The sequence below is a fragment of the Apodemus sylvaticus genome, chromosome 1 (assembly GCF_947179515.1).
Source record: "Apodemus sylvaticus chromosome 1, mApoSyl1.1, whole genome shotgun sequence".
NCBI classification, from domain to species: Eukaryota; Metazoa; Chordata; class Mammalia; order Rodentia; family Muridae; genus Apodemus; species Apodemus sylvaticus.
The window spans coordinates 58,282,813-58,307,823 of NC_067472.1; the positions used below are offsets into that span (position 1 = coordinate 58,282,813).

The 25,011-nt window shown below is 42.9% G+C and overlaps 1 protein-coding gene and 1 long non-coding RNA gene across 2 annotated transcripts in view; one reads left to right on the top strand and one right to left on the bottom strand.

Moving 5' to 3' along the window:
• Positions 1-24,974, top strand: part of C1H11orf80 (chromosome 1 C11orf80 homolog) — a 76,862-nt gene extending 51,888 nt beyond the window's left edge. Inside the window, 8 exon segments of the mRNA XM_052193364.1 lie at positions 474-624; positions 3,167-3,313; positions 7,015-7,136; positions 10,181-10,291; positions 15,162-15,260; positions 23,343-23,421; positions 24,626-24,862; positions 24,865-24,974. Coding sequence (XP_052049324.1) covers positions 474-624; positions 3,167-3,313; positions 7,015-7,136; positions 10,181-10,291; positions 15,162-15,260; positions 23,343-23,421; positions 24,626-24,862; positions 24,865-24,974 — 1,056 coding nt within the window.
• On the bottom strand, positions 19,278-25,007 carry LOC127692805 (uncharacterized). Its single transcript, XR_007979524.1, has 3 exons — positions 24,909-25,007; positions 21,369-21,592; positions 19,278-20,996 (listed from the first exon to the last, which is right to left on the bottom strand). It is a non-coding gene; the product is annotated as an uncharacterized LOC127692805 (long non-coding RNA).
• Positions 25,008-25,011: the final 4 nt, after the last annotated feature.

Here is a 25,011-nt window from a genome sequence, read left to right on the forward strand (position 1 = left end):
AAGTGAGAACTTTCTCAATTACTTTCTATAAAATACTCCTTTGTAATTCTATTCAAGCATGAAGCATCTTATATTGATATTTGCTAATTTTTATTTGTCCCTTATACCAAAATAAGGTCAAACTTGAGCATAGATCCTGAACCTGGGTACTCATCTTCACACCTCCAGAACTTAGCATTGTGTTTAGCCTCTGGCTCCACTCGAATCTATGATCAGATGGTAAGAGGAATCAATGAATTGTCCCAGTGTTCTACATGTAGCCCACATTCATTAACCCCCTACAAAGATCTGAGGATCCTAGTAAATCTCAGGTGCATCATACTGTCTTTGGAGTGAGAAAAAAAAAGCTAACCATGCAATTGTTTAGCTTATATATTCCTGGGAGTGTGAACTCGGTCAGGAGGTAAGTTTGTTTTATACAAATGAGTATATAGTTGAAAGAAAAGTTTGACAGTTTTCTTTAACAGCCATACATATTTCTATATGGACCTTTGGGTCTGCCTCTGATATCATCAGATCAGGAGCAGCCAAGTACTACTGTCTTCAGAGATACCTCTTATTTCATTGACTGGAAGAAACACAATTTGTTTATGGTGCCCAATTTGGATCTCAATTTGGATATACGTATGTATCTATATTTTATACCAAAACTTAGAAACCTGAAGAATTAAAGAAATGAATGTAAGTAACAGATATATGTAAAAATAGGACCCGATAATAGGCTGGCCTGACAATAGGGTGGGGTCTGACCACATGTGAGAGCCCATGTAGAGTAGGGCAGTGTGTGCCACAGGAAAGCTTCAACAGAGCCTACTTTCCCAGTGCAGTCTGGCCCCGTTCTCTCACCTCCACTGGTGCCTCTATTTCTCAAGCTTTTCTTGAGAACTTTCTCTGAAGGTTTCTGCCATAATTTCATTTGTCAATTTGGGAGCTTTAGAACAGCATATGAGGAGCAACCACTCTTCTGTACATGGAAGAGAAATTATTCCTATTGAAATGGGTGTTAATACACAGAGAACTACTTAGAAGAAATTAAATGTGACACAAATGCTAACTCTAATAACTTAAACCTAGAAAGCTGGCTGTGGTACTCAGGTAGGGTCTAACCATGTTATTTGGGGTAAGTTGTACTAAAAAAGCATACTTAATAGAAATTGGAGGGTTAATGACTGGACCAGTAAATACAACCAAGGTCTTGGAGTGTTGTAATTCATAGTTTGACTCTTTGAACCCTATAGAAAATGGCCAGTAGAAAAAGTGGTATTCTAGGATTTCCACTAGTATGAAAAGATGGCTGCACCTTGGGATAAGGCAGATTATCTAGGGTAATCTAAGAAGTCAGCCTCTAGGGGAGCATCTTTGTTCTTGAAAACATTATTCAGAGGACAGGATGAGAGGAACAGCCTGGGGAAATCCCTGGAAGTAAGTAGTTTTGAGAGGAAATTATTTTCAGCCTTAATGTGGGGTGTCATGGTTTCTAAATAGAAGGGAGGCCTAATTACATTTCTGGGAATTTCTTTTGAATTGAGATTGAATCTCATTGTAGCCTAGGTTGACCTCCAACTTGATATGAAGCCAAAAATGGCCTTAAACTTCTAATCCTTCTGCTCCTACCTTTTAAGTGCTGTGTTACAGACATGTGTCACTATGCCTGATTTATGCAGTGCTGGGGATTGAACCCAGAGTTTCATGTATGTTAGGGAACACCCTACCATCTGAGCTACTAAACTACATTTCCCTTTCCCCTTTCTTTTTCTTTTTTTCATTTTTGTTTTGTTTTGGTTTTTTGAGATGGGGGGTTTCTTATGTACCCCTGGCTGTCCTGGAACTCACTCTGTAGACTAGGCTGACCTCAAACTTGTAGATATCCTCCTGCCTCTGCCTCCCAAGTGAGTGCTGGGATTAAGTTAAAGGCATGTGCAGCCTGGCACTACTGCCAGGGGCCACTTTTTATTCTCAGACTATATTGGTTTCCATTATTTATACAGTTCACTGTGTCTCAATTTGGTCCATTAATGCTTTAAATGAATAATACAGGAAACACCCCACATTCCTCTCATTCAGTTCTTTTTTGCTTTTTGAGACGGCCTCACTGAGTTCCAGTATGTGGCTTAGGTTGTCCTCAACTTGCTATAATCCCCGTTGCTCCCCTTTGTTTCTTAAAGGACAGACCTAGGATCCACAGGGAGATACTCCCACACACACCTGGGTGTGGGACCACCCAGGGAACGTAAAAGGTGCACCTAGAACTTACTAGTATAGATGTGGCCAGGCAGTGGTGGCGCATGCCTTTAGTCCCAGTACTTGGGAGGCAGAGGTAGGCAGATTTCAGAGTTTGAGGCCAGCCTGGTCTACAGAGTGAGTTTCAGAACAGCCAGGGCTACACAGAGAAGCCCTATCTCAAAAAAAAAAAAAAAAAACAAAAACAAAAAACAAAAAACAACCCAACAAAACAAAAAAAGTATAGATTTGGAGTTGATCTGGCAAGGTCTACCACTCAGTTCTACCATTTACAGGCTCATGTTGGAAATGGTATCTAATCAGACTGCCCCTTTTGTTATTTGTAAAAGGTAAAAATAGGTCTTATCTAAGAAAGTTATGAAGTCTTGAGATAGGACATACAAGGAATTTAACATGGCACCTGGCACGTAGCACAACTTACCTGGAATATCAATACTCAAGTTTGAATCTGACCTGTGCCTCTTACTAGCTAGACTTGCCTTAGAAAGGTATACAAGAGGCCAGGTGTGATGGTGCATGCCTTTGATCCAGGACTCAGGAGGCAAAGGTAGGTGAATTCTGTGAGTTCAAAGCCAGTCTGGTCTACATAACAAGTTTCAGGCCAGCCAGGGCTACCTAGTGAGAACCTTTCTCAAGGAAACAAAATTATTACACAAGAAATAAATGAATCTGTTGTGTAATGCTTCCACAGTAAATTCTCAAGGATGCTGCTATTTCCTGTGCATTGCACATGCCTGGCTGTTTTGATATTTTGCATGGAACTCTATTTGTTGCCATCATGTGGGTGGAGAAACAAATTTAGAAGTGGAACTGAATGTTCGCATTTAGACCTAATAATAGTTCTTTCTTGGTCAGGATGTCTTCTTAGGTCACTTTATATATATGGGGCTTACCTTACAGATTTGTCTTTTATCTTTTCCTTTAGAGTCTGTGCTTCCAGATGTGAATTATAAAGTGGAGTTGCCTGAGGGGAATCAGTCTCCGAATGTGAGCGCACAAGGGCCAGCTCTGCTACTTTTCCTATTTGTGGATTTCCGAAGTGGCATCCCAGTACAACAAGTGGGAATGTTGGGTATGTATAGAAAAATGCAGCAGCCAGATTGGGTATGCCAAGTACTAAGTTCATAAAGAAAGGCTATCTAAATAGTGCAGACGTCTGTCTAAATTTGTGCAATACGTCAAGAATTAACACTGCCTTCCTAGACGGACTCAAGGAAAGAAGTTTATCTCTGTGCTAGTGCAGTTAGGGTTATCAGAAAGGTTTTCCTCCTCACAGGTAATGGATGGTTTCAGTTTGTGGGCCACAAAACACACGTATCTGAATCACCTGGGTTATTTGAAGATGTACAGCTCCCTGTGTGAAGATTGATTCATTATGTTTGCTGTATTATAAAAATCTAGAATGCTTGAGGTGTGCATTTTCCACACACTTTTCAAGTGATCAGAGGTAGTGAGATTTTGGAAGTCTTTGAGTGACTTTTACTTACATGCTTTAATCCAGTGAACCCTGGGAAGTGGATTTAAGAGTTGATCAATACATTTCTAAACTGAAGAAAGTTACAAGAAATGGAGCCTAGACGTGCTTCAGGAAATCTGTAAGCCTCTTGTTGGGTGTTCCTTTATCCGTGAGCCATGGAGGCCCTGCCCTTGTGTTCTTCATGGTGTGCTATCGGTTCCCACTGCATCATGGGTGAAACAAGACTGCTTATAACCCAGATTGGCATCTCTGCCAATGGCTGGTGCTGGTTACTTGTGGTTGTCAGGATGAGCTTGACCCTTCCTGCCACCACCTTTCAGGCTCTTGCTCCTTTCCTGGTGTGTACACACCCTGGAGAGAGGCACAGCTTTCCTGCCCTCAGGTGTTCGACTCTGAGAAGCTGCTGTTCTCTGGTGCCTGATTCCATTGATTGAGGACAAGAGCGTGGGAAAGAAAAGAGAGTTCAGTTATTAGGCTAGAGCGAGGAGAGTTTGGTGAGGATTCTGGGGCATGTGCACACAAAGACAAACTAGTGAGCAGAGCTGCAGAGGATGCAGGGTAGAACTAAAGCAGCCGGTTTTCCGTTTAGCGCCAATTCCAGCTCCCTCAGTGGTGTTTGAAAATCCAGTCACATACATCATCTGAGCCTCCCTTGTCAATCTTTAACATGAGTTGTTAAGTTAGGTAATATCAAAGGCTCGTCGGAGGCTAAATGCTGTCCTGAGACTTAAGATCTGTTACTTTCTGAAATTGTAAGATGCTTGCCAGAGGATAACACTAGGATAATTTGAGTTTGACACTGAGTCCTATTGAACATACCCAAAGAACTCAGATGTCTTAAGAGCAGTGTTACCTATCATTTTTTTGTACTAAGATAATTTATACACTTCTGTTTAGCATATCTCAGAAGGCCTGCAGCTTTTTAGTAGTTATACTCAGTTTTAGATTTTTTAAAAAAAAATCTCTGCTAGAAAACAATAATAAATAAATAAATAAAAGTCCAGGCATATGCACTGTTTTTGTTGTTGTTTGGTATGGTGGATGTTTGTTTGTTTGTTTGTTTGTTGAGACAGGGTTTCTCTGTGGAGCCCTGGTTATCCTGGAACTCACTTGGTAGACCAGGATGGCCTCAAACTTGGAGATCTTCCTACCTTTGTCTCCAAAGGGCTTTTAATAAAAGGCACGCACCACCACTACCGAGCATGGCCCATGCTTTTAATCCCAATATTTGGGAGACAAAGGCAGGCAGATAACTTTGAGTTTGAAGCCATCTTTCTCTATACAGCCAGTTCTAGGCTAGTCTGAGTTACATAGTGAAACCTTGTCTCGAGACCAAAATCATTGCCAGGGCTGAGGAGATAGAGCAAGGTTAAGAGCAAGGTATGAGTCTTGCAGAGGACCAGAGTTAGGTTCCCAGCACCTAAGCAAAATGGCTTATAGCAGCTTGTGTCTCAAGTTTCAGGATCTGATGCCATATTCTGGCCTCTGTAGGCACCTGGAGGCATGTATGTATACATACATGCATACATGCAGATAAACATAAATAGCGCTTTTTATCTTTAAAAATAGTAATTAAAAAACTCGACTGCTGCATAGTAGGTAAAGCAGCCTTCTTAAAATCCTCCATGGATAAGGATAGCCTCTGAAGGATGCCCAGTGAGGGACAGCAAGGGTAAGTTTGATTTATCTTTCCCCAGCCTTCCTTACTGCCCTGGACACCTTCTCTAGAGATCCTTGCTTTAGGAAGCAGATTATGCAGAATTAGTCTGTGCTCCTGTGTCTTTAAAAGCAGTCACTGGCCTCCCGCCCACCTTGTCATGGTAACTTTCTATGATTAACTCCTTATTTTGCTACAGCGCCAAAAGCAGCTGGTGGTAGGAACAGTTTTAGGAATAACTTTGTTTTTTCTTTTTTTAAATTAAATGTCTGCTTTCAAAAACTTCTCATTTCTTGGGTTCCTCTTGAGGCCAATGTATATAAAATAGAATCTACGTGTTCCATCACCATGGCAACAGCAATACTTCACCCCTTGAACAGTGCATGTGTGTTTCAAAATACTTCCTTTTGCATGATCTCAGTTTATCTAGACAACATATCTGAGAGAGCAGATAAGAAAAACTATTTTCTGCACTGAAGTGAGATGAGTAAAGCTACCTCCGCGTCACTGACTGGTGATAAAACAACCTTTAATCTGCGCTCTTGTACTTGTAGTTGCACATCTCTTTATAAATCTGTAGAAAACTTTCTCTCCCCAGAGAGCTTTGTGGTACCCTGTGATAGTAATTGATCCTTCTCTCACTTTAAAAAGTGTGTCTGTGTGTGTGTGTGTGTGTGTGTGTGTGTGTGCTTGTGTGTAAATGAATGTTTTGCCCATGTGTATGTATATGTACCACATGGATGCTTAGCACCCCAGACCAGAGACCCAGAATGAGTCAGATTCACTGGAACTGGAGCTATAGACGCCGTGAGTCTCTGTGTGGGTGCTGAGAATCAAACCTAGCCCTCTGCAAGAGCAAGTGCTCCTAACTACTGAGCCGCTTCTCCAGCCCCACATGTCAGTCTCTGAGTAATGTTAAGCAGGGGTGACTATGGTTACCTCATCTGAGGTCACCCCCAATTTGCTTATTTTTAATTAGTTTGTTTTGAGACAGAATCTCATACCCCCCCCCCCCAGGCAGCCTCAAATGTACTGTTTAGCTGAGGATGCCCTTAAAATAAACTACTTATCCTCCTCCTGCCTCCATCCCCCAAGTACTGGATTACAGGTATGTGCTATGCCCGATTTATGTGCTGTTAGAGATTAAACCCAGGGCCACTTACATGCTAGGCAAGGGCTCCCAGCCTTAACTCCATTTTAAATGTTCTTACATTAACAATTCCCAGAGTAATTTTTGTATGTTTTAGCCTTTTCATTACCACAGCACATGAGAAATGGCACACAGCCTACAACAGAGGCTCATTTAACAGAGATGTCCAAGTAGGAATAGAAGAGGGTTAGACTCGCCTAAGAGGCTTCCTTCTCCTTTGGCATAGGATACCACTTTGGAAGATACCACTATTATTGTTCATTGCATGAATTAGCATTTGTTTCTTCAAAAGCAATGTAGCTCACATACACTTTCCTCAGATTGCTTTTGCAAATGGGAATTGAGACAGGCTGTCTCTAAAAAGTAGTTATCTGTGGAGAGGTAACAGAAGTGGTTTCTTTTAGGAGGCATCCCCCAGCCCCAGTCCTGACACAGCATGTGAACAGCAGTCATCCTCGCTTACAAGTCCTAACAGTCTTATCCTCTTAGGACTCCACACTGTGCTCACAACTCATCTTAGTGCCATCCTCTCGGAGAGCCGCAGTACAGTGCGTGACTCCATCCAGTCAGCTGTGGACCAGGTCTTGGAGCTGCACCACCAAGCTGCCAAGGTAATAAGAAATTGACAGCCTGGCAAGGATGGTTCAGGGGCCTTGGACCCTCCTTTGCCCTGGTACCTCTTTCTATCTTGCCTCTGCACCTGGACAGGGAGCTAAGGTTTCGTGTAGGCCACAAGCAGCCAGCTTGTGCTCGAATAGCAACAGCAATAACACTAGACATGGCACCTGTACCTCTTCCCTTAATGTTTTGCTTCATTGTTTTTTTTTTTTTTTTTTTTTTTTTTTGACACAGGGTTTCTCTGTATAGCCCTGGCTGTCCTGAAACTCACTCTGTAGACCAGGCTGGCCTGGAACTCAGAGATCCACCTGCCTCTGCCTCTCAAATTCTGAGATTAAAGGCACTGGCCACGATCTCCTTGGCTGCATCTCTTCCTTATCTCTGCATCTTGATCCCACACATTCTGGAGCTGATGCTTCAGCGAACATTACCCTTTGCCCTCATTTCCCAGTTCTTTCCTAATGTCACACTTGCTCTGCCCAGACTGAGTTCTTTCAATCTGTGCACTTTGGGTAATACATTTCTTTAACTCCTGTGCCCCACCCTTGTAGAGAAAATAGACAAATGAAAAGCAAAACTTAAAACTAAAAACAAAACCAACAGCATTTAAGTTGATCTTGGTCTGACAAGATCAACTTAGTCTGTGAGTAATCACAGCTCTTGAAAAGCTGAGGGAGATTACTGAAAGTTCTAGGACAGCCTGAGTCATAGGATGAGTTCCGGGCCAGCCAAGGCTATAGTGCGAGACCCTGATACTAAGTAAGGGGCCACTGAGATGGCTCAGCAGGAAAGCACTTGCCACACTAGCCTGATCAACTGAATTTGATCCCAGGAACCCTCATAAAGGTGGACTGAGGGGACCAAATTGTTATTCTTTGACCTCTACACATGCACTGTGACATGTGCAAACCCGCATGTGCTGTATACTCAAACAGTAAGTTTAGCTCAACATTTTAAATATTTCCTTTATTTTGTTTTTTTAAGATTTATTTTTAGAGCTGAGGAAATGGCTCCACAGTTAAGAGCATTGGCTATTCTTCCAGAAGACCGATTTTGATTCCCACCACCCACAAGGCAGCTCACAACTGTCTGTAACTCTAGTTCTAGGGCATCTAATGCCTTCTTCTGGCCTCTGCTAGCATGCACATGGTACACAAATTATTCATGCAAAATGACCCGTACATACAAAATGAAAATAAATCAAAGCCCAGTGTAGTGCCATACACCTTTAATTCAGCCCTCAGGAGGTAGAGGCAAGTGAATCTCTGAAGTCAAGGCCAGCCTAGGCTACACAGTGAGACCCTGTCTCAGTACATAGAAACAAACACAAGCAAAAATAAATCTAATGTGTTGAAGGCCAGCTCCAACATCCAGGTAACTGAGGAAAGCATTGAGGTGATTGGGGTAGTGCTACCAGCAGTCGGGGAGAGTATCAGGGTCAGTCAGCACTGATGATGGAGCAAAACTTAGTATCCGGGGCCAACAAGATTTCCCAGCAAGAAACTCTGTACTCTTATAACTCTTGAAGAGGCCAGCAAGAAAGGAAAGGATAGAGAGAAAGTCATTCACACACACACACACACACACACACACACACACACACACACATATACACAGAGGCTGGGCCCGACCACCTATTTCACAAGTGCACATGCATTATTGTATACATACATATGTGTGTATGTAGAGACAATATACATATATGCATGTTGGTATATATATATATATATATATATATATATATATATATATATATATATACACACACACACACACACATATATACACATATATACAGAGCCCCAACAGCCATACTTTATTTTTTCTCTCAGCCCATATCTATCTTCTTAGATAAAAGTTCTTTATAACATTACCTCATAGATACATGTTACACAAAAGGGAAATAACAGAAGGTTGTCGATACTAAGTTCAAAGCAGTGTTTCATTCTATAAGCTCATTATAAGTTCAAAGCAATGGACCTGACCTAGAAGGAATGTTTCTCCTTGGTCACAAATCTATCTGTCCAAGCCTGTTCCTCTTCTTAGTGCACCTGTGAGAGCTCACGGCCTCCTCCTTATGCACCTTTACTCACTATCCTATGAGGAGGGCACACGCTATTCTTGAGTCTAACTTTATTACATCTTTCTGGCAAAACAACTACAACCATCTCCTTAAACTTCCTTCCTAAAATTATTTGAATCAAATCAGAAATTCATCAATACATCTAAACAGCATTATTATATGAAAGTACATCTTCATATTGATCTTCAGGAAATTCGCCCAACAGAGTGGGCAGGAAGTAACTTCACCAGGCTATCGGCAGTGAGGGTCTCCTGGTGTTCACTCACACCAAGACAAATAAATGAGAACTATGGCAAAGACAAACACGAGAAGGCACATCAGCCCCAAGAAGCAGGGTTGCGTGGGGTACATTCTGGTGGGGCATGGCTCTAGAGCAGTCCCAGGACTGCTTCTTGGGGGTGTTTTTGTGTGGGGGTACTCATAGAGGCCACTGGAGCTAGGTGCCTGACATGGATGCTTGGAACTGACCCTCTGCAAGAGCAGTATTTTCTCATAACTGTGAGCTATATCCAGTTCCAAATATGTCTTATTGTCTTGTTTGTTTGGGAAACGGACTAACATATTCTAAGGTAGCTTTAAACTCTTAGTGGAGAATGACCTTGATCTTCTTTCTGATCCTCCTGCCTCTACCTTCAGGGCCCTACATACCTGGTTTATTCTGTGCTAGGGCTTGAGCCTGGGGCCTCATGAATGCTGTGCAAGCACTCTATCAACTGAGCTACATTCCCCAGTCTCTACCCAGTGCAGTCTTTTCTTGATATGTCTATGTTGTTATGCTATCTCTATAAAAAAAAAAAGAGAGAATGTTTGAGTTGTAAAACAACCAAATGTCATGTCATTATCTTACTAAGTATTGATGGTAGCACTGTTGATGCTCTGCCTTGACTAAAATCTTCACCCCTTTGGCATTCTCAGAGCCAGTACTTTGTGACTAATAGTTTCCCCTTGCTCCAGACTCACCAGAGACTGCAGGCCCCCATCTCTGTGGCTGTGAATTCCATCATGAGTGTGCTGACTGGAAGTACCTCCAGCAACTTCAGGAAGACATGCCTCCAGGCTCTTGAGGTTAGAAGATGGGAGTGGGGTCAACAGATGAAGCTAAATGATACTCTGCAACAGACTTTACAACATAGCATACAGTGCTAAGCACTTCCAGTGTGATCCTACTTAGTACCAGATGTTATCAGAAGTTTTTGTTGGGGCTAGAGAGGTGGCTCAGCAGTTAAGAGCTGCTCTCCCAGAATTTCAATGCCCAGTTCCCACATGGCAGCTCATCTGTAACTCCAGTTCCAGGGCATCTGACACCTTCTTCTGGCCTCTATAGGCACCAAGCATACATGTGGTACACAGACATACCTGCAAGCAAAGCACCCATACACAAACAATGTTTAAGCTGGGCGTGGTGGTGTATGCCCTTAGCCCCAGCACTCGAGGCAGAAGCAGGCAGGTCTCTGAGTTTGAGGCTAGCCTGGTCTACAGAGTGAGTTCCGGGATAGTCAAAGCTACACAGAGAAATCCTGTCTTAGAAAAACAGAAATAATTTGTTGAAGAATAACAGTATGTATGTATGTAAGTATATATATATATGTATATACTTACATACATATATACATATATACACACACACATATATACATACATATATGTACATTTACATATGTTATCATATACATATGATATATATATGTGTGTGTGTATGTATGTATATATATATATATATATATATATAATTCTTATAAATGAGAAAAGTTACTTAAGAGTTACACTCTCTCGCCTGTAATCCCAGCACCCTGGGGGGCAGAGGCAGGCGGATTTCTGAGTTTAAGGCCAGCCTGATCTACAGAGTGAGTTCCATGACAGCCACGGCTATACCGAGAAACCCTGTCTTGAAAAAACCAAATCCAAAAAACAAAAAAACAAAACAAAACAAAACAAAAAAAAGAGTTACACTCTCTTTAGGTTACATACACAACTATATGAGAGAACTAGAATTAGATCTTTGGTTCCCAGTTCCTTGAAAAATGCTTCTTTATCCCATGATGACACAATACACTAGAAATAAGTGAGCAGACACAGTAACATGTTTATTTGACAAAATGGAGTGAGTGACATAAATTGGAATCGGAGTTGGGGGTCACTCAGTTCTGGACTTGTTTACTTGCTATATGAAATTAGACCTATATTTAACTTCTGTGAAACTTGTTTAAAAGTTGAGGGAAAATATGAGTTCCTCATAGGTTGGGAGCTAAATATATACTACAGTCTGAATATCTGTATCATTCCAACATCACATGTTGAAATCCTAGCCCTCAACATGGGATTCTTGGCCCAAGATACCTGTAAGTTATTGGTGCTGTCAAGATATCTCAGGTAAAGGCACTTGCTGCTAAACCTGATTGTACCTGAGTTTGATACCTGGATCTAAACAGGGTCTCTCTATGTAGTCCTGACCTGTCCTGGAACCACTATGAAGACGAGGCTGGCCTTGAACTCAGATATTTTCCTGTCTTTGCATCACAAGTGCTGGCATTAAATATGTGTGGCCTACAGGAAACATTTAAAAGAGTTTTAGGTTGTGCTCTTCATTTGGCTGTTTTGTTCTCTGAGAGGTGAAACAAATGGGATTGTATCAGGGCCCCAGACCTGAGCAGGCTCTAATACCTTAGCACAACGGACTCCATGATGGAAGTATCATTCAGGCTGAAAAACTCAGCACACAGACAGGACCACCTGCCAAAGGTGAAACAAAGATTTGATCCATCAAAGTCCATAGTTCTGGGAAAGTCTCTTAATGTATTAATCTTGGTTTTTCACCTCTGTAGTTCTGTTTCTGGCTAACTAATCTTGTTAACTGAAGTATGTCAACTCAGGACATCATTTTTATATTACTCAGGGAAAGGAGTGGGGCTACACTGGGGTCCTGAACACCCAGTGCAGTCACCAGCTGGCTAATAATGACTTTTTATTATTGAACTTGTTGAACTTGTATCTGAGCAGTCTCTGGAGAATACCCCACAAGGATTAGTTCCTAATTAAGTGGCCTCATGAGCTGCTAATAGTGGGTAGAGCTGCTGCCAAGCCTGACAACCTTACTGTGATCATCGGTAGCTACATGAAAGACAAAGAGAACAGACACAGATTGCGCTCTGTCCTTTACACGTGGGTCTTGGCGCCCCACCCAGTAAATTAGAACAAAATGCATCTCCAGAGAAAGCCTTGATTCTTCTTCAGTATGAGGATACAGGAAAAGATTGGAAAAAACCCTGAGGAGGGCCCTTACCAGAACTTATCTGTGCTGGCACATGTCTTGGTTTCTAATATTGTTGTGTGAAAATATTCTGACAGAAGCAACTTCAAGGAGAAGAGTTTATTTCCACTCAATTCATCATAGAAGTCAGGACAGCAAGAGTTTGAAGCAGCTAATCATATTACATTTGTAGACATAATGATAGAATATGCTGGCTGGTGTTTAGTCGGCTTGGCAGAAGTTAGAGTCACCTGAGAGGAGCGAACCTCCGTTGAGAAAATGATCAGCTTGGTAGGCTAGCTTGTGGAGCATTTTCTTGATTAATGGTTGGTGTAGTAGGATGGCGCTATCCCTGGGCAGGTGGTCCTGGGGTATATAAGAAAGCCAACTGAACAAGCCATGGGAAGCAAGGAAGCAGTGTTCCTCTGTGGCTTCTGCTTCAGTTTCTGCCTTCAGACCCCTGCCCTGAGTTCCTACCCTGGCTTCCCTCAGTGATGGAATGTTACCTGAGAGTTGAGAGATGAAATACACTCTTTCCTCCCCAAGCTGCTTTTGATCATGGTGTTTTACCACAGCAATAGAAACTCTAAGACACAGAGCAATGGAGGTATACAAGGATGCCAGCTCGCTACTCCATCCTCCATTGTATACAGTTCATGATCGCCTGCCTAGAGAACAGTGCACACTTAAGAAGGGTCTTCCCAAATCAGTTAATGTAATTGAAATAATCATCAACTGGTGATTTAAATTTTGTTAAGATGACAGTTAACATTAATGATCTGATCTCAGACATCCAAAGCTGTCACAAATACATTTGCAGCATTTGTAAACCCCTTAGCTCATGAACATGTATTGTGGTGGCTAAAGAGGCCAAGAATGAAAACAGGTTATGTGTGATGGGTTCTCAGTGCATGTTAGTCTCCGTTCTTCCTTTGGAGTCAAATGGTAACCAGTTGGGATTGCCAGCAGACCACAGACATTGCCAGTAGATAACAGATTCCCTATTTGTTTCTCTCTCTTTTCTTTTCTTTTCTCTGAGACAATCTTTCCATGTTCTGGAACTCGGTGTAGGGGAAGCTGGTCTTGAACTCACAAAGCACCACCTGTTTCTGCTTCCCATGCCTGGCTGTTGCTTCATCTTCATGCACTTTTTTCTTAAACTATAACGTCATATAGAAAAACTTAAATACTAATTTCTCTTTACTTTTAATTTTTCACATCTCATATTGCATAGTTGAAACCAGGGAATTATATTTTTGTATATAAAATGGAATTTTACCAATTTCAACAAGGATAGAATTTGCTTTTGTTAATAAATAGTGTACTTTATTAGTTAATCTAATTTAATAATTCTTTCTTCTAATGTTGGGCATTTACATTGGTAATTTATTGCTGTATGTAAATAGTGCTTCAGGTAATAATTTATGTGATTGATATCTTGTTTTGTTTAAAATTGTTTCCTAGAAAAAAGTGCTTTAATAGCACAAAAATTTTGCCTTTATAAGCAAGTACCTTTAAGTCATAGCTTCACCTTTGTGGGTGGGGATGGTGGGGTAGAAAGAAGTGGCCCTGGCTTTTGTCGTACCTGATTTTGAGTGGGTCACTTCTTTTTGAATTTCAATTTCTCATTTATAAAATTAATATGTGTCTTATTCAGGGTTTCTATTCCTGCACAAACATCATGACCAAGTTGAGGAGGAAAGGGTTTATTCACCTTACATTTCCACATTGCTGTTCATCACTAAAGGAAGTCAGGGTTGGAACTTAAGTAAGCCAGGAAGCAGGAGCTGATGCAGAGGCCATGAAGGGATGTTTCTTACTGGCTTGCTTCCCCTGGATTGCTCAGCCTGCTCTCTTATAGAACCCAAGAGCACCAGCCCAGGGATGGTACCACCCACAAGGGGCCCTCCCCCCCTTGATCATTAATTGAGAAAATGCCCCACAGCTGGATCTCATGGAGGCACTTCCCCAACTGAAGCTCCTTCCTCTGTGGTAACTCCAGCATGTGTGTCAAGTTGACACACAAAACCAGCCAGTATAATATGTTAGGAGCTGGAGAAATGGCTCAGCTGTTATAAGAGAATGTGTTGCTCTTCCGGAGAACCCATGTTTAGTTCCATGAACCCACATCAAGTAGCTCACAATCGGCTCCAGGAGATTAATGCCTCTTCTAGCCTCTTCAGGAACCTGCACATACACAGCTTACAAACATGCAAACACACACCCAAAGACAAATCTTTTTCTAAATGAGTGTATGTTTCTTCCTTGTGTCCTTTAACTGCTACCCACAGCTTTGTACTAAGGCATCAAAGGCTGAGCCCGTTTGCTCTTCATGGAGACTGTTGTCCTCTTCGTCTGACACGTCCTCCCTCTTCCTCAGCCTCACTGTTCAGTGGAATGACTGCTTTCTCACTCAGCTCAAGGAAGAGAATCTTTTTCAACCCAGTCATGAGACAGAGGGATCTCTGAAATATTCATGTGCTGTAGACAAAGATCTTGGTAGAAGAAACTCCCTTAGGTGGGAAGACATTTGTATTTCACATACCAAGTATCTCAGGCTCTCTCTGCCTCCCAAGCTCTCAGAGATATAACTGTGAACACAGGGAAGAAGTCATATTTCTTGCCTTTACAGCATTTTCCCTTTGGTTTCCAGTGAGTTCAGCACCTCTTGTTTTTTACCTGTTGTAGGCAGCTGACACACAGGAATTTGGTGCCAAACTGCACAGAATATTTTATAATATCACCCAGCACCAATTTCTGAACCACTGCTCGTGTGACCCAGAGCAGGTAAGTATAATGATAATACTTGGTATTTTCGTGGAAACCTCCCATTTTGATGTGGGAGCCCTTGATTCAGGGTGGATGAGTACAAATGCTTCAGATGTCTAGTTGCCCTGTCAGCAGGGATACGTGCGTCTACAGAGACATCAGAGAACCAAGTGACTTGCAGAAGCAGAGAGCATGACAGGACACTGAGTTCCATCCTGCCACTGATTTGTTGCTGAGATCATTCGATTGAGTTAACATTTCTGAGTTTTGGGTTCTGCATCAGTAAAATAATAATAATGCATTCGTAAAATTACTGTTGCAAAGTTTTTGTCTAATAAAAATCTACCTTTAGTAGTTTGCCTTCAGGCTGCTAGAGGTATAGAGTGGTCCATTGTAATTTCCACTCTTAAGGAGAGATAACTTTAGCATCTTTGGTAGCAATGTCCTAAGAGGGGAGACCTAGATAGAAATGCTGTGTACCTTCAGACCCCAGGATTAGCTGACGGTAAACTAACTGAAGCCCACCTTTCTGGATTTCCTTCCCTGCCTCTGTCTCCTGAGTGCTGGGATTAAAGGCATGAATTATCATGCCTTGCTCTGGTTCTCTTGACTTTTTTTAAAAACTAAAGCATGGGTTTAACAAACAAATGAGACTAAAGATTAAATCATTACACCATGGCTTCTAAGACAGGGGAGGGGAGAGAGGGAGGGAGGAGGGAGAGAAGGAGGGAGGGAGGGATATCACAGTGGGATTTAACATTAGGCAATAAAAGGAATAATCACTTCTGAGAAATGGGGAAAACAACTTCTTTTCTTTTCTTTTTCTTTTTCTTTTTTTTCTTTTTCTTTTTTTTTTTTTTTTTTTTTTGAGACAGGGTTTCTCTGTATAGCCCTGGCTGTCCTGGAACTCACTCTGTAGTCCAGGCTGGCCTCGAACTCAGAAATCCACCTGCCTCTGCCTCCTAAGTGCTGGGATTACAGGTGTGCACCACCACGCCCGGCTCACAACTTATTTTCTTAAGAACAGGGTCTTATTCTACAGTCTTGGCTGGCCTGGAGTTCTCTATATAGACCAGGATGGTTTCTGATTCTGTCTGCCTCTGCCTCTTGAGTGCTGGGATTGAAGGTGTGTACCATCATATTCTATTGGTTCAAAAACGTTTTTCCATTAAATAAAATGATGATTACCCCACCATACTGTCTAGAGAAAGCATACAGGTCATCAAACAAGGAGAGGGAATCCAGGCAAGGCTTAGAGGTGTGCCCGATGTAAACAATGGAGCTGGAGCCCCAGGGGAACTACTTCTGTCCATCACTTTGACAAAATATGTGAGAGCGGGTTCCTTATTCGGCTCAGAACTCTGGTGGTTAGAGAATCTGGACAGCATGATGCTGGCACCTAATGAGAAAGGAAGCAAGAGAGTAGGGAGAGGTGCGGTTCTTAGCTCTGCGAGTCAAGTGTGTTCTATACCAGCAACAGTGAAAGGCAGATGACATGAATTATAATGATAATACATTTATTATTCTTTTTGTTTTTTTAATTTATTTTTATTTTTTTTACATTTATTACTTTTAAGATTTATTTTTATCCTCTGTATTGGCCTGAATGTATGTGTGTACACTACATACATCCTGTACCCCCAGAGACTAGAAGACAGCTTCAGATCCCCTGAAACTGGAGTTAGGGATGGTTGTGACCCTCCATGTGGATTCTAGGAATCAAATCTGGATCCTCTACAGAAGCAACAATAGCTTTTAACCACTGAGCTATCTTTCCAGCTCTCTAAAGATGATATATTTAAACTATGCCATACGAATTATTCTATTAAAGGTATTTGATCTAAACAATCCAGTTACCAAATAAAAGAAAGACAAGCTGGGCATAGTGGTTGGTGCCTACCTACACTCCAAGTTACACGGGAAGCTGAGGGAGGAGAAACTCAAGTTCAAGACCTTGCTGAACTATATAGTGGCAGGAAGGGGGAGGCTGTGGCTGTAGCTCAGTAGTAGAGTGCTTGTCTAGGCTGTGCGAGGCCGGTCATAGAGAAAGATTAGATAAAGAGGGGCTGAGGAGAGTCCTCAGTGGTTGAGGGCAATGGCTGCTCTTGCAAAGAATCCAGGTTGGATTCCCAGCATCCACATGGTGGCTCACAATGTCTGTCACACTGGTCCCAAGGGTCTGATGCCCTCTTCGGGCCTCCATAAGCACTGCATGTATATGATGATGAACAACATGCATTATTATAAAATAAATAGTAATAATGAACTTGGATAAAGAATCAAGAAGTTACTATACAGCCTGGAAGAATCCTATGTTAACTGAGACCACCTCTAGCCTTGGGTTCTGGAATAGAATTAATTTCAGTGCTGGGGGTGGAGGGGGAGAAAGAGAAGACAAGCCAGAGAAGTGGCTCTGTGGATAAAGTACTTATTGTGCAGGCATTAGGATCTGAATTCTGGTGTGTTTGTAGGGGTGTTTGTTCATTTTCAGGACAGTTTCTCTGTGCAGCCCTGGCTGTCCTGGAACTTGCTGTGTAGACCAGGCTGGTCTCCAACTCAAGAGATCCACCTGCCTCTATCTCTGCCTCCTAAGTGTTGCAAACAAAGGCATAGGCTACCCCCAGCACTATCCAGCAGGGTCTGAATTCTGATTCCCATCACTCATATAAAAATGGGTACAGTTGTGTGTCTGTAACGTCACTGCTGAGGTGGACACAGTAGATCCCCCAGGGACTTCCTGGTCAGGTATTCTAACTGAAATGGCAAACTTCAGGTTCAATGAGAGATCCTGTCTCAAAATTGAGGTGGAGTGTGATAGCATCACACACACACACGCACACGCACACACACATATACACTCGTGCACATGCCCGGGCATGCGCACACAGGAAAATACAAACCATATTAATACAAACTACAGCTAGACTGATGATTTCAGCATCATACAAGTAGATTTTAGAGTTAAAAATACTATGTAGAATAAATGGGGCCATTTCAGGGCCAGCGAGAGGGCTCTTGTTAAGAATGTCTGGAGACCAGAGTTTGATTCCCAGAGCCCATGTAAAAAGCCATATGTAGTAGTGTATATCTTTAATCTCAGCACTTCTATGGCAAGATGGGAGGTAAAGGCAGAAGAATGGGGTGGAAGCTTGTGTATCAGCTCGCCTAGAGCAGTACACAGCACAGCAAAGAGCAGAAGAGACCCTGTGTGTGGGAGGAGAGAGCTGACCCCAAGGTTAGTGCTCCATCCTCCAGCATGCATGTGCTCACACACATTAATAAATAATAATAAAAATAGACAGGGTCATTTCATACTAATGAAATCAGTTGGTCATGAGACACTATAGATGCTCCTCAACATCTGCAACATCAACAAGTAGATTGCATTGCAATGACCCATCATAAGTTAAAATAATAACTAAAATCCCACTTAATACACCTAGGAAACTGAATATCATAGCCCAGCCGAGCTATGTATTCAGACACAACAGCTTCTCCCTTGGAAAAACTATCTAAACACAAAGCCAATTTTGTGCAACAGTTCATGGGCTACACTGAATGTTATTCTCAAAGTGAGGCCTAGGAGGAAGCCACACAGTGTAGACGCAGTGTAGCCTTTGATCCAAGCAGACCTCTGAGTGTGAAGCCAGCCTGGTCTACAAAGTGAGTTTCAGGACAGCTATGGCTACACAGAGAAACCTCATCTCGAAAAATAAAACAAACAAGGATGGGGGGATCCATGAAGATCATTTGAATGTGCTTCCCCACCATTGTGGCACCAAGAATCCATGCTAAGCCATTATAACCCAGGGACAGTCCATAGTCCCAAACATGCACAGACCTTTCAAGAAGGCTTTAAAATACAGGAAACAAAATGAAACTCTTAAATGCAAGGAGTTAAATCCAAACTATGTCTGGAGATTTCAACATGCTTTTCTCAATAACTGGCAGGATGACTAGACAGGAAATCAGTAAGTCTTTATAAGTTTTTAACTGCTATCAATCAATTTGACCTAATTGATGTTCATAAATACATTTTGTCCAACCATATAAAAATACAGTTCCTTTCATATACACATGATACATTCAGCAGGATAGAGCATATTCCAGCCATTAGATATTTCTATATCAGAACAGTGCATATTCCAACCTTTAGATATCTTTGTATCAGAATAGACTATGTTCTCAGACATTAGATATTTCTCAATGTAAACTTATTTATAAAAACACACAAATTTATGTTTAAAATGTTTATTTGATATACTTGTATGACACAGGATAACCCTGTATCTATGGAAGAAACTGGATTTCTAGTTTAAAAGTAAGTACAGGCCACTTGTCGTAGTTCATTATAGAACTCTTAAAATTCAGTAAGTGAGCACACTTAGCAAAAGTGCTTATACAGAACCCAGAACCCACAAATAAATACATACACTCAATCGTGGTATGTAAATTCCAGTGAAGACCACAGGCTTGGGAAACAGGAAGACCAATGGGCATGGTGGCTCGTGCCTGGAGCCCAGCTCCTGCAGCCCAGGGAGGAAGATGATTAACCCAGGCAACACAGGCTTGGGGGGGGGGGTTACATATATGTCTGTTTGGCCTAGCTACCCCACTGTGTCACACAGAGACTAGTGCATCCATTTTCGTCATCTCTTTATTGTGTGTTTGTTGGTACTCCAGTCTCATAAGAAGAGGTCTGTTGGTAAGCAGCGTGATGACCTACATGGTGCTTCCCCGTTCAACCATAAAGGAGTCAACTGTTGACTCACACATCATCTCTTGGAGCTGGAGTTACAAGTTGTGAGATCCTGGAAACCAAATCCTGCCCTCTCCTAGAGCTGCAAGTGCCCTTAACTGTTGTGCTGTCCCTCCAGCCCCTCAAACTGTATCTTACCACTCAATTCCTAGTGCTTTCAGAAAGACCAGGACCTTCAGGTCAGCACATGCATTTGTTCTCCCCTTTAAACCGCTTTCTACCTGTCGGAGGGGTCCTGGAGCTCAGGCAGGACAGACACAACGCAGAGCCTGCCAACTGTCCCTGCCAACGGTTGTCCTGCCTGTGTGCAGGCCTCACTGTAAACCTCACTGATTTTCGTCCTTTTGGAGAGCTGATGTCCACACCTCAGGCAAGTAAAGCTTAGAAATAGTGTATTTGTTTCCTAGAGATGCTGTAAGACATTACCAGGAACTTAGTGACTTAAAAACATCATTTATTCTGTCATAGTTCTGGAGGCCAGAAGTTCAAAATCAAGGCGCGAGCAGGCCCGTGTTTCCTTTAGATGCACTGGGAGAGAATCCATCCTGTCTCTCTGGATTCCTAGTTTGTGGCTTACATAACTCCAGTTTCTACCCCATCTTCACCTAGTCTTTCCCTATCCAACTGTTTATGATTTAAGAGGGCCCACCCTTCGTCCTGCATGCAGTATGGTTCCATCTCTGAATCCTTAATTATATCTGCAAAGACCCCTTTTTCCAAATAATCTCACATTCACAGTGTTAGGATGTGACTGGAAGGGGTACAGTCCAGTTCCCTGCAACCAGGAACACCTTGAGGGCACAACATGAGCCATTATTAGAACCCAGGAAGCTCCTCTCAGTGTCTCTGCGGTGTTTCTGTTTATGAAGATCTTTTCTTGGGCCTCTCTGACATCCCAGTGAAGTCTGAAAGAATTGATCTGGGCTCTTTACCATTTGTCTGTAGCGCTGGCTCACAGCCTCAGGGCCATCCACAGCCCTCGTAACTCGAGGATGCTGAAAGAAAGGAATATATATCTGTATTTCCATATTAGTCTCAACAAAGATGTTCTGAATTAGGTCATTATCTCCCATCTTATAAATAAGGTAACTGTGAAACTTAAACCTTGCAGGTTATGGCTAGTAACTGGCAGGGCTTCAAAGCCTGGTCACATTGTGCCTTTGTAGAGCTGAGTGGCAGGCCCAGGGAATGAGTGTGCATAGATCGATTGTCATTATTCCTTCCCTCTGTTAGCTGCCACTTTGTGTTAACTCATTGGAGGCACAATAGTGCCACCCAGTGGCTTCAGCTACAAACTACAGGATCAAGGGGATAGGCCATTTCCCCCCCCCCTTTTACTTTGTTTCCATGGTAACTAGCCAACTCACCGGAAAGAATTAACCCATTCATAGTTTAAGGAAAAATGGGCAGTTCTATAAGGAAAGGTTTGTTTTCCTTGGATGCAGATGAGAATTGAATCCTCCACTGTGTTAAATCAAGAAGTTGTATCCTGAGGACTGGGCTGTCTCTCTGGGGGCCCAGATACTGACAGGTGTGCAAGGCTCACAGTGCTAGCCATCTCAAGTGGGTCACCTCTCTGTAAGACCAGTTTCTAGAAAGAAAAAGACATGTCTGTTACACAAGATTTTCCAGGCCAGAGTGAACTGAAACTGCACTGGTTTTGGAGGGCCATCTTTGCCCCTGTGTGTTCCTCAGAATGTAATTACTTAGAAGTTGGAACTTGTATTAATAAGCAGTGTAGCTCAGGTCTGGTGGTGCACACTTAAAGGTGGCATGCACCTGAAGACTTGGGTATCTTGGGATAGATTGTGGGACACCCCCCTCCCAAATGACGATAACTATAACTGCAGAGCTTTTATAACATAAACATTTGTAATAAGGATGCCAGGTTGCTCTCACATTTAATCCTAGCACTTGGGAGTCAGAGGCCAACCTGGCCTACATAGTGAGTTCCAGGACAGCCAGAGCTATAGTGAAACTGTCTTAAAGGGGAAGAAAGAAAAGAAAAGCAATGTATCGTAGAATGCATTGTACTGTGGTGTAATTCCTGCATAAGACTTCCATTTGAAGTGTCAACTGGATGCTTTTAAGGATAGCCACCGTGCTGTGTGTTCCTCCCACCAAACTCCAGAGATCTCCAGCACACTGAAAACAAGCACTGTGCCTGCTGAACTGCACATAACCCAGCTTCCCTCCCCAAAGCCCTGCCTACCTTCTATTGGTTACTTCTTTTTCCTTGTTGTCCTTCCCCCTCCTCCAGACAAGGTTTCTCTGTATAGCCCTGGCTGTCCTGGAACTCACCCTGTAGACCAGGCTGGCCTTGAACTCAGAAATTCTCCTGCCTCTGTCTCCCAAGTTCTGGGATTAAAGGTGTATGACACCACTTCCCAGCTCCCTTGGTGTTCTTTGAAGTACAGGTATATGTGGTGGAGGAGAGGGTTATTGCTTGAGACAGGGTCTCACTGTGTATCTGTGAATGGCCTTTGTCTTCCCATGTACCTGAGGATGCTCCTGAACTCCTGCTCACTCTGCCTCCCTCTCCTGAGTGCTGGGATTACATGTGTGTTACGAGGCTGTTTTATGAAGTGTTGGGTGTATACCTGCAGCTTTCCTGCACTTTTTGAGCAAAGCAAAAACTCGTTTTTTCATCTTTTTTAAAGATATATTTTTAACTGTGTACATGTATATAAAGGGACAGATGGTAAGACTGGGATATATAACGGATATATAAGGTCAGCTCTGGGATATATAAGACCCTGTCTCAAAGAATTTTATTTTAAAATAAGATATGGCCAGGGACTGTGGTGTATGCTTTTAATCCTAGCACTCATGAGGCAAAGACAGGAAGGCAGATCTCTGTGAGGTCAAGCCAGCTTAGTCTACACTACATATTGAGCTCCAGACAGCCAGAACAAAATAAAAAAGGACTGGAGAAATGGCTGTAAGAGGGAACATGCCAGTATTGGTTTGGTTTGGTTCCCAGTTTTCACATCAGGCAGCTTGTAAAAGTGTAACTCCAATTACAGGGGATCTGACCACCTCTCCTGTAGACATGTAATTCACATGGTTACTCACAAATATATATAATAAATCTTGAGTAGAAAGATGGACATAAACACATAAAAGTAATGAATCATGCCATACTTCAGAGCCTGAAGTTCAGGGACAAACAGAGGGCTATGCTGGGCATGGCTACAGTGTGAGCTGCACAAGGGTCCACAGAAGGGATGAGTTAGGAGGAGGAGGGAATTCCAGGTGAAGAACATCCCTATAAACCAAACCACATGACTAAGGCTCATTCAGTCTTTGGAAAATTCACTTGGACTTTCTAATTGTTAAAGCACCTGACTCCAGAGAAAAATATTTCAGCCCAGAACACCGAGGACCAGCACAAGAATATTGGTCTGGAGTTCCTTCCAGGTAAGTCTCTATCTTTTGGGATAAGTCCTGGACTGAAACCAGAGAAATAAAATTCATGGTGTGGAGCGGTCTAACTATCCCATTCCACTTTAGCCATGCTGCTGCCACCTGGGATTTGTTTGCCTTCCATGGGGACTGAGGGGCTTGGAGTAGCAGCAGCAAGCATTCCTACTTTAAAGCTACTCGATAGGACCAGAAATTTGTACATTGTACTATGTGCACATTAGCTTTTCCAGAGAAAAGTGCATTCACTGACTGATATCCCCAGGGACCTGCTCAGGAGGAATCTGCCAAGGCAAGACTGTAACTTTGCACCTGATGGGGCTAATGATGTAGCTCAGCAACAGAGTGCTTGCTTGCTTGTCAATACTGAGTTTGATCCTCCTCCGTTTGTTCTTCCGCAAGTGGATCTATTACAGATAAGCTAATGATGATTCCCAACCTTCTTGATGCTGCAACCCTTTAATACGGTGCCTCAAGTTGTGGTGGTCCCCAACCAAAAAAGTATCTTTATTGCTACTTCTTAACTGTAATTTTGCCAATGTTATGAACCATAATGTAAGCATCTATGCGAACCACAGGTTAAGAACCGCTGAGCTAAAGCATGTTCAAAAAAATACCTAATGCCAGCACTTGGGTGGTAGAAGCAAGATGATCAGTTTAAGGCTAGCCTGGGTTTCATGAGAGTCTGTCTAAACATCAACAACAAAAGGCTGCCTCTGTAGCAACTACCTACAATACCAGAGAGAGACTGAATTGCTTATTGCCCGAAGCAAAGCTTGGTTTCAGAGGAGCCTGGAATACATATCACCTATAATACGTATTATCACCTAGTCTGTGTGGAAAGTTAAATGCCCCTTATTATGGGGGTGGGGGTGGGGCGCTACATTAGGTCAGGCACTGAAATGTTTTCATCTGGAAAGGTGGAGCAGGAGAGTTAATTTAGAACTATGCCCCTGCCCCAACAGTCTCTGTAGCACTGGCACAAATCTTCGGGAGCAAGATGAAATGGGATTGCCAGGCGATAGTGGCGCACGCCTGTAATCCCAACACTTGGGAAGCAGAGGCAGGTGAATTTCTGAGTTCGAGGCCAGCCTGGTCTACAAAGTGAGTTCCAGGACAGCCAGGCTACACAGAGAAACCCTGTCTCGAACCCTCTTCCCACCACACACCAAAAAAATGAAATGGGCTTATTTTCTCCTAGAATCCATCGGGCAAGCAGAAAACAAAAGGCTTAAGAGGTGCAGCCCCAACCAGGGCAGGGAAGAATCGCGAGCTCTGGGTCCAGCAAGGGACCTGAGCCCGCCAGAATCCGTCACGCGCGACCGCCAGTCCACCGAGGCCTCCCTCACTGCTAGAGGATCGCAGACACAAGCGGCCCATGGGAGGGCCCAGTCGGCAGACGCAGCGAGCCCTCCCGGCGGCCTGGAGGTACCGCAGCGTTTCACGGCGGGTGCGGGCCTAAGCTACCGGCGCCGGGTCCTCACCACCGCCTCCTCTGCTCCCGCAGGACTTGTGGCTACAGGAGATCGCCAATCTGTCCGAGTGGCTGAGTCCCGGACACAGGTCCTAAGCGCTCGCTACTGAGGC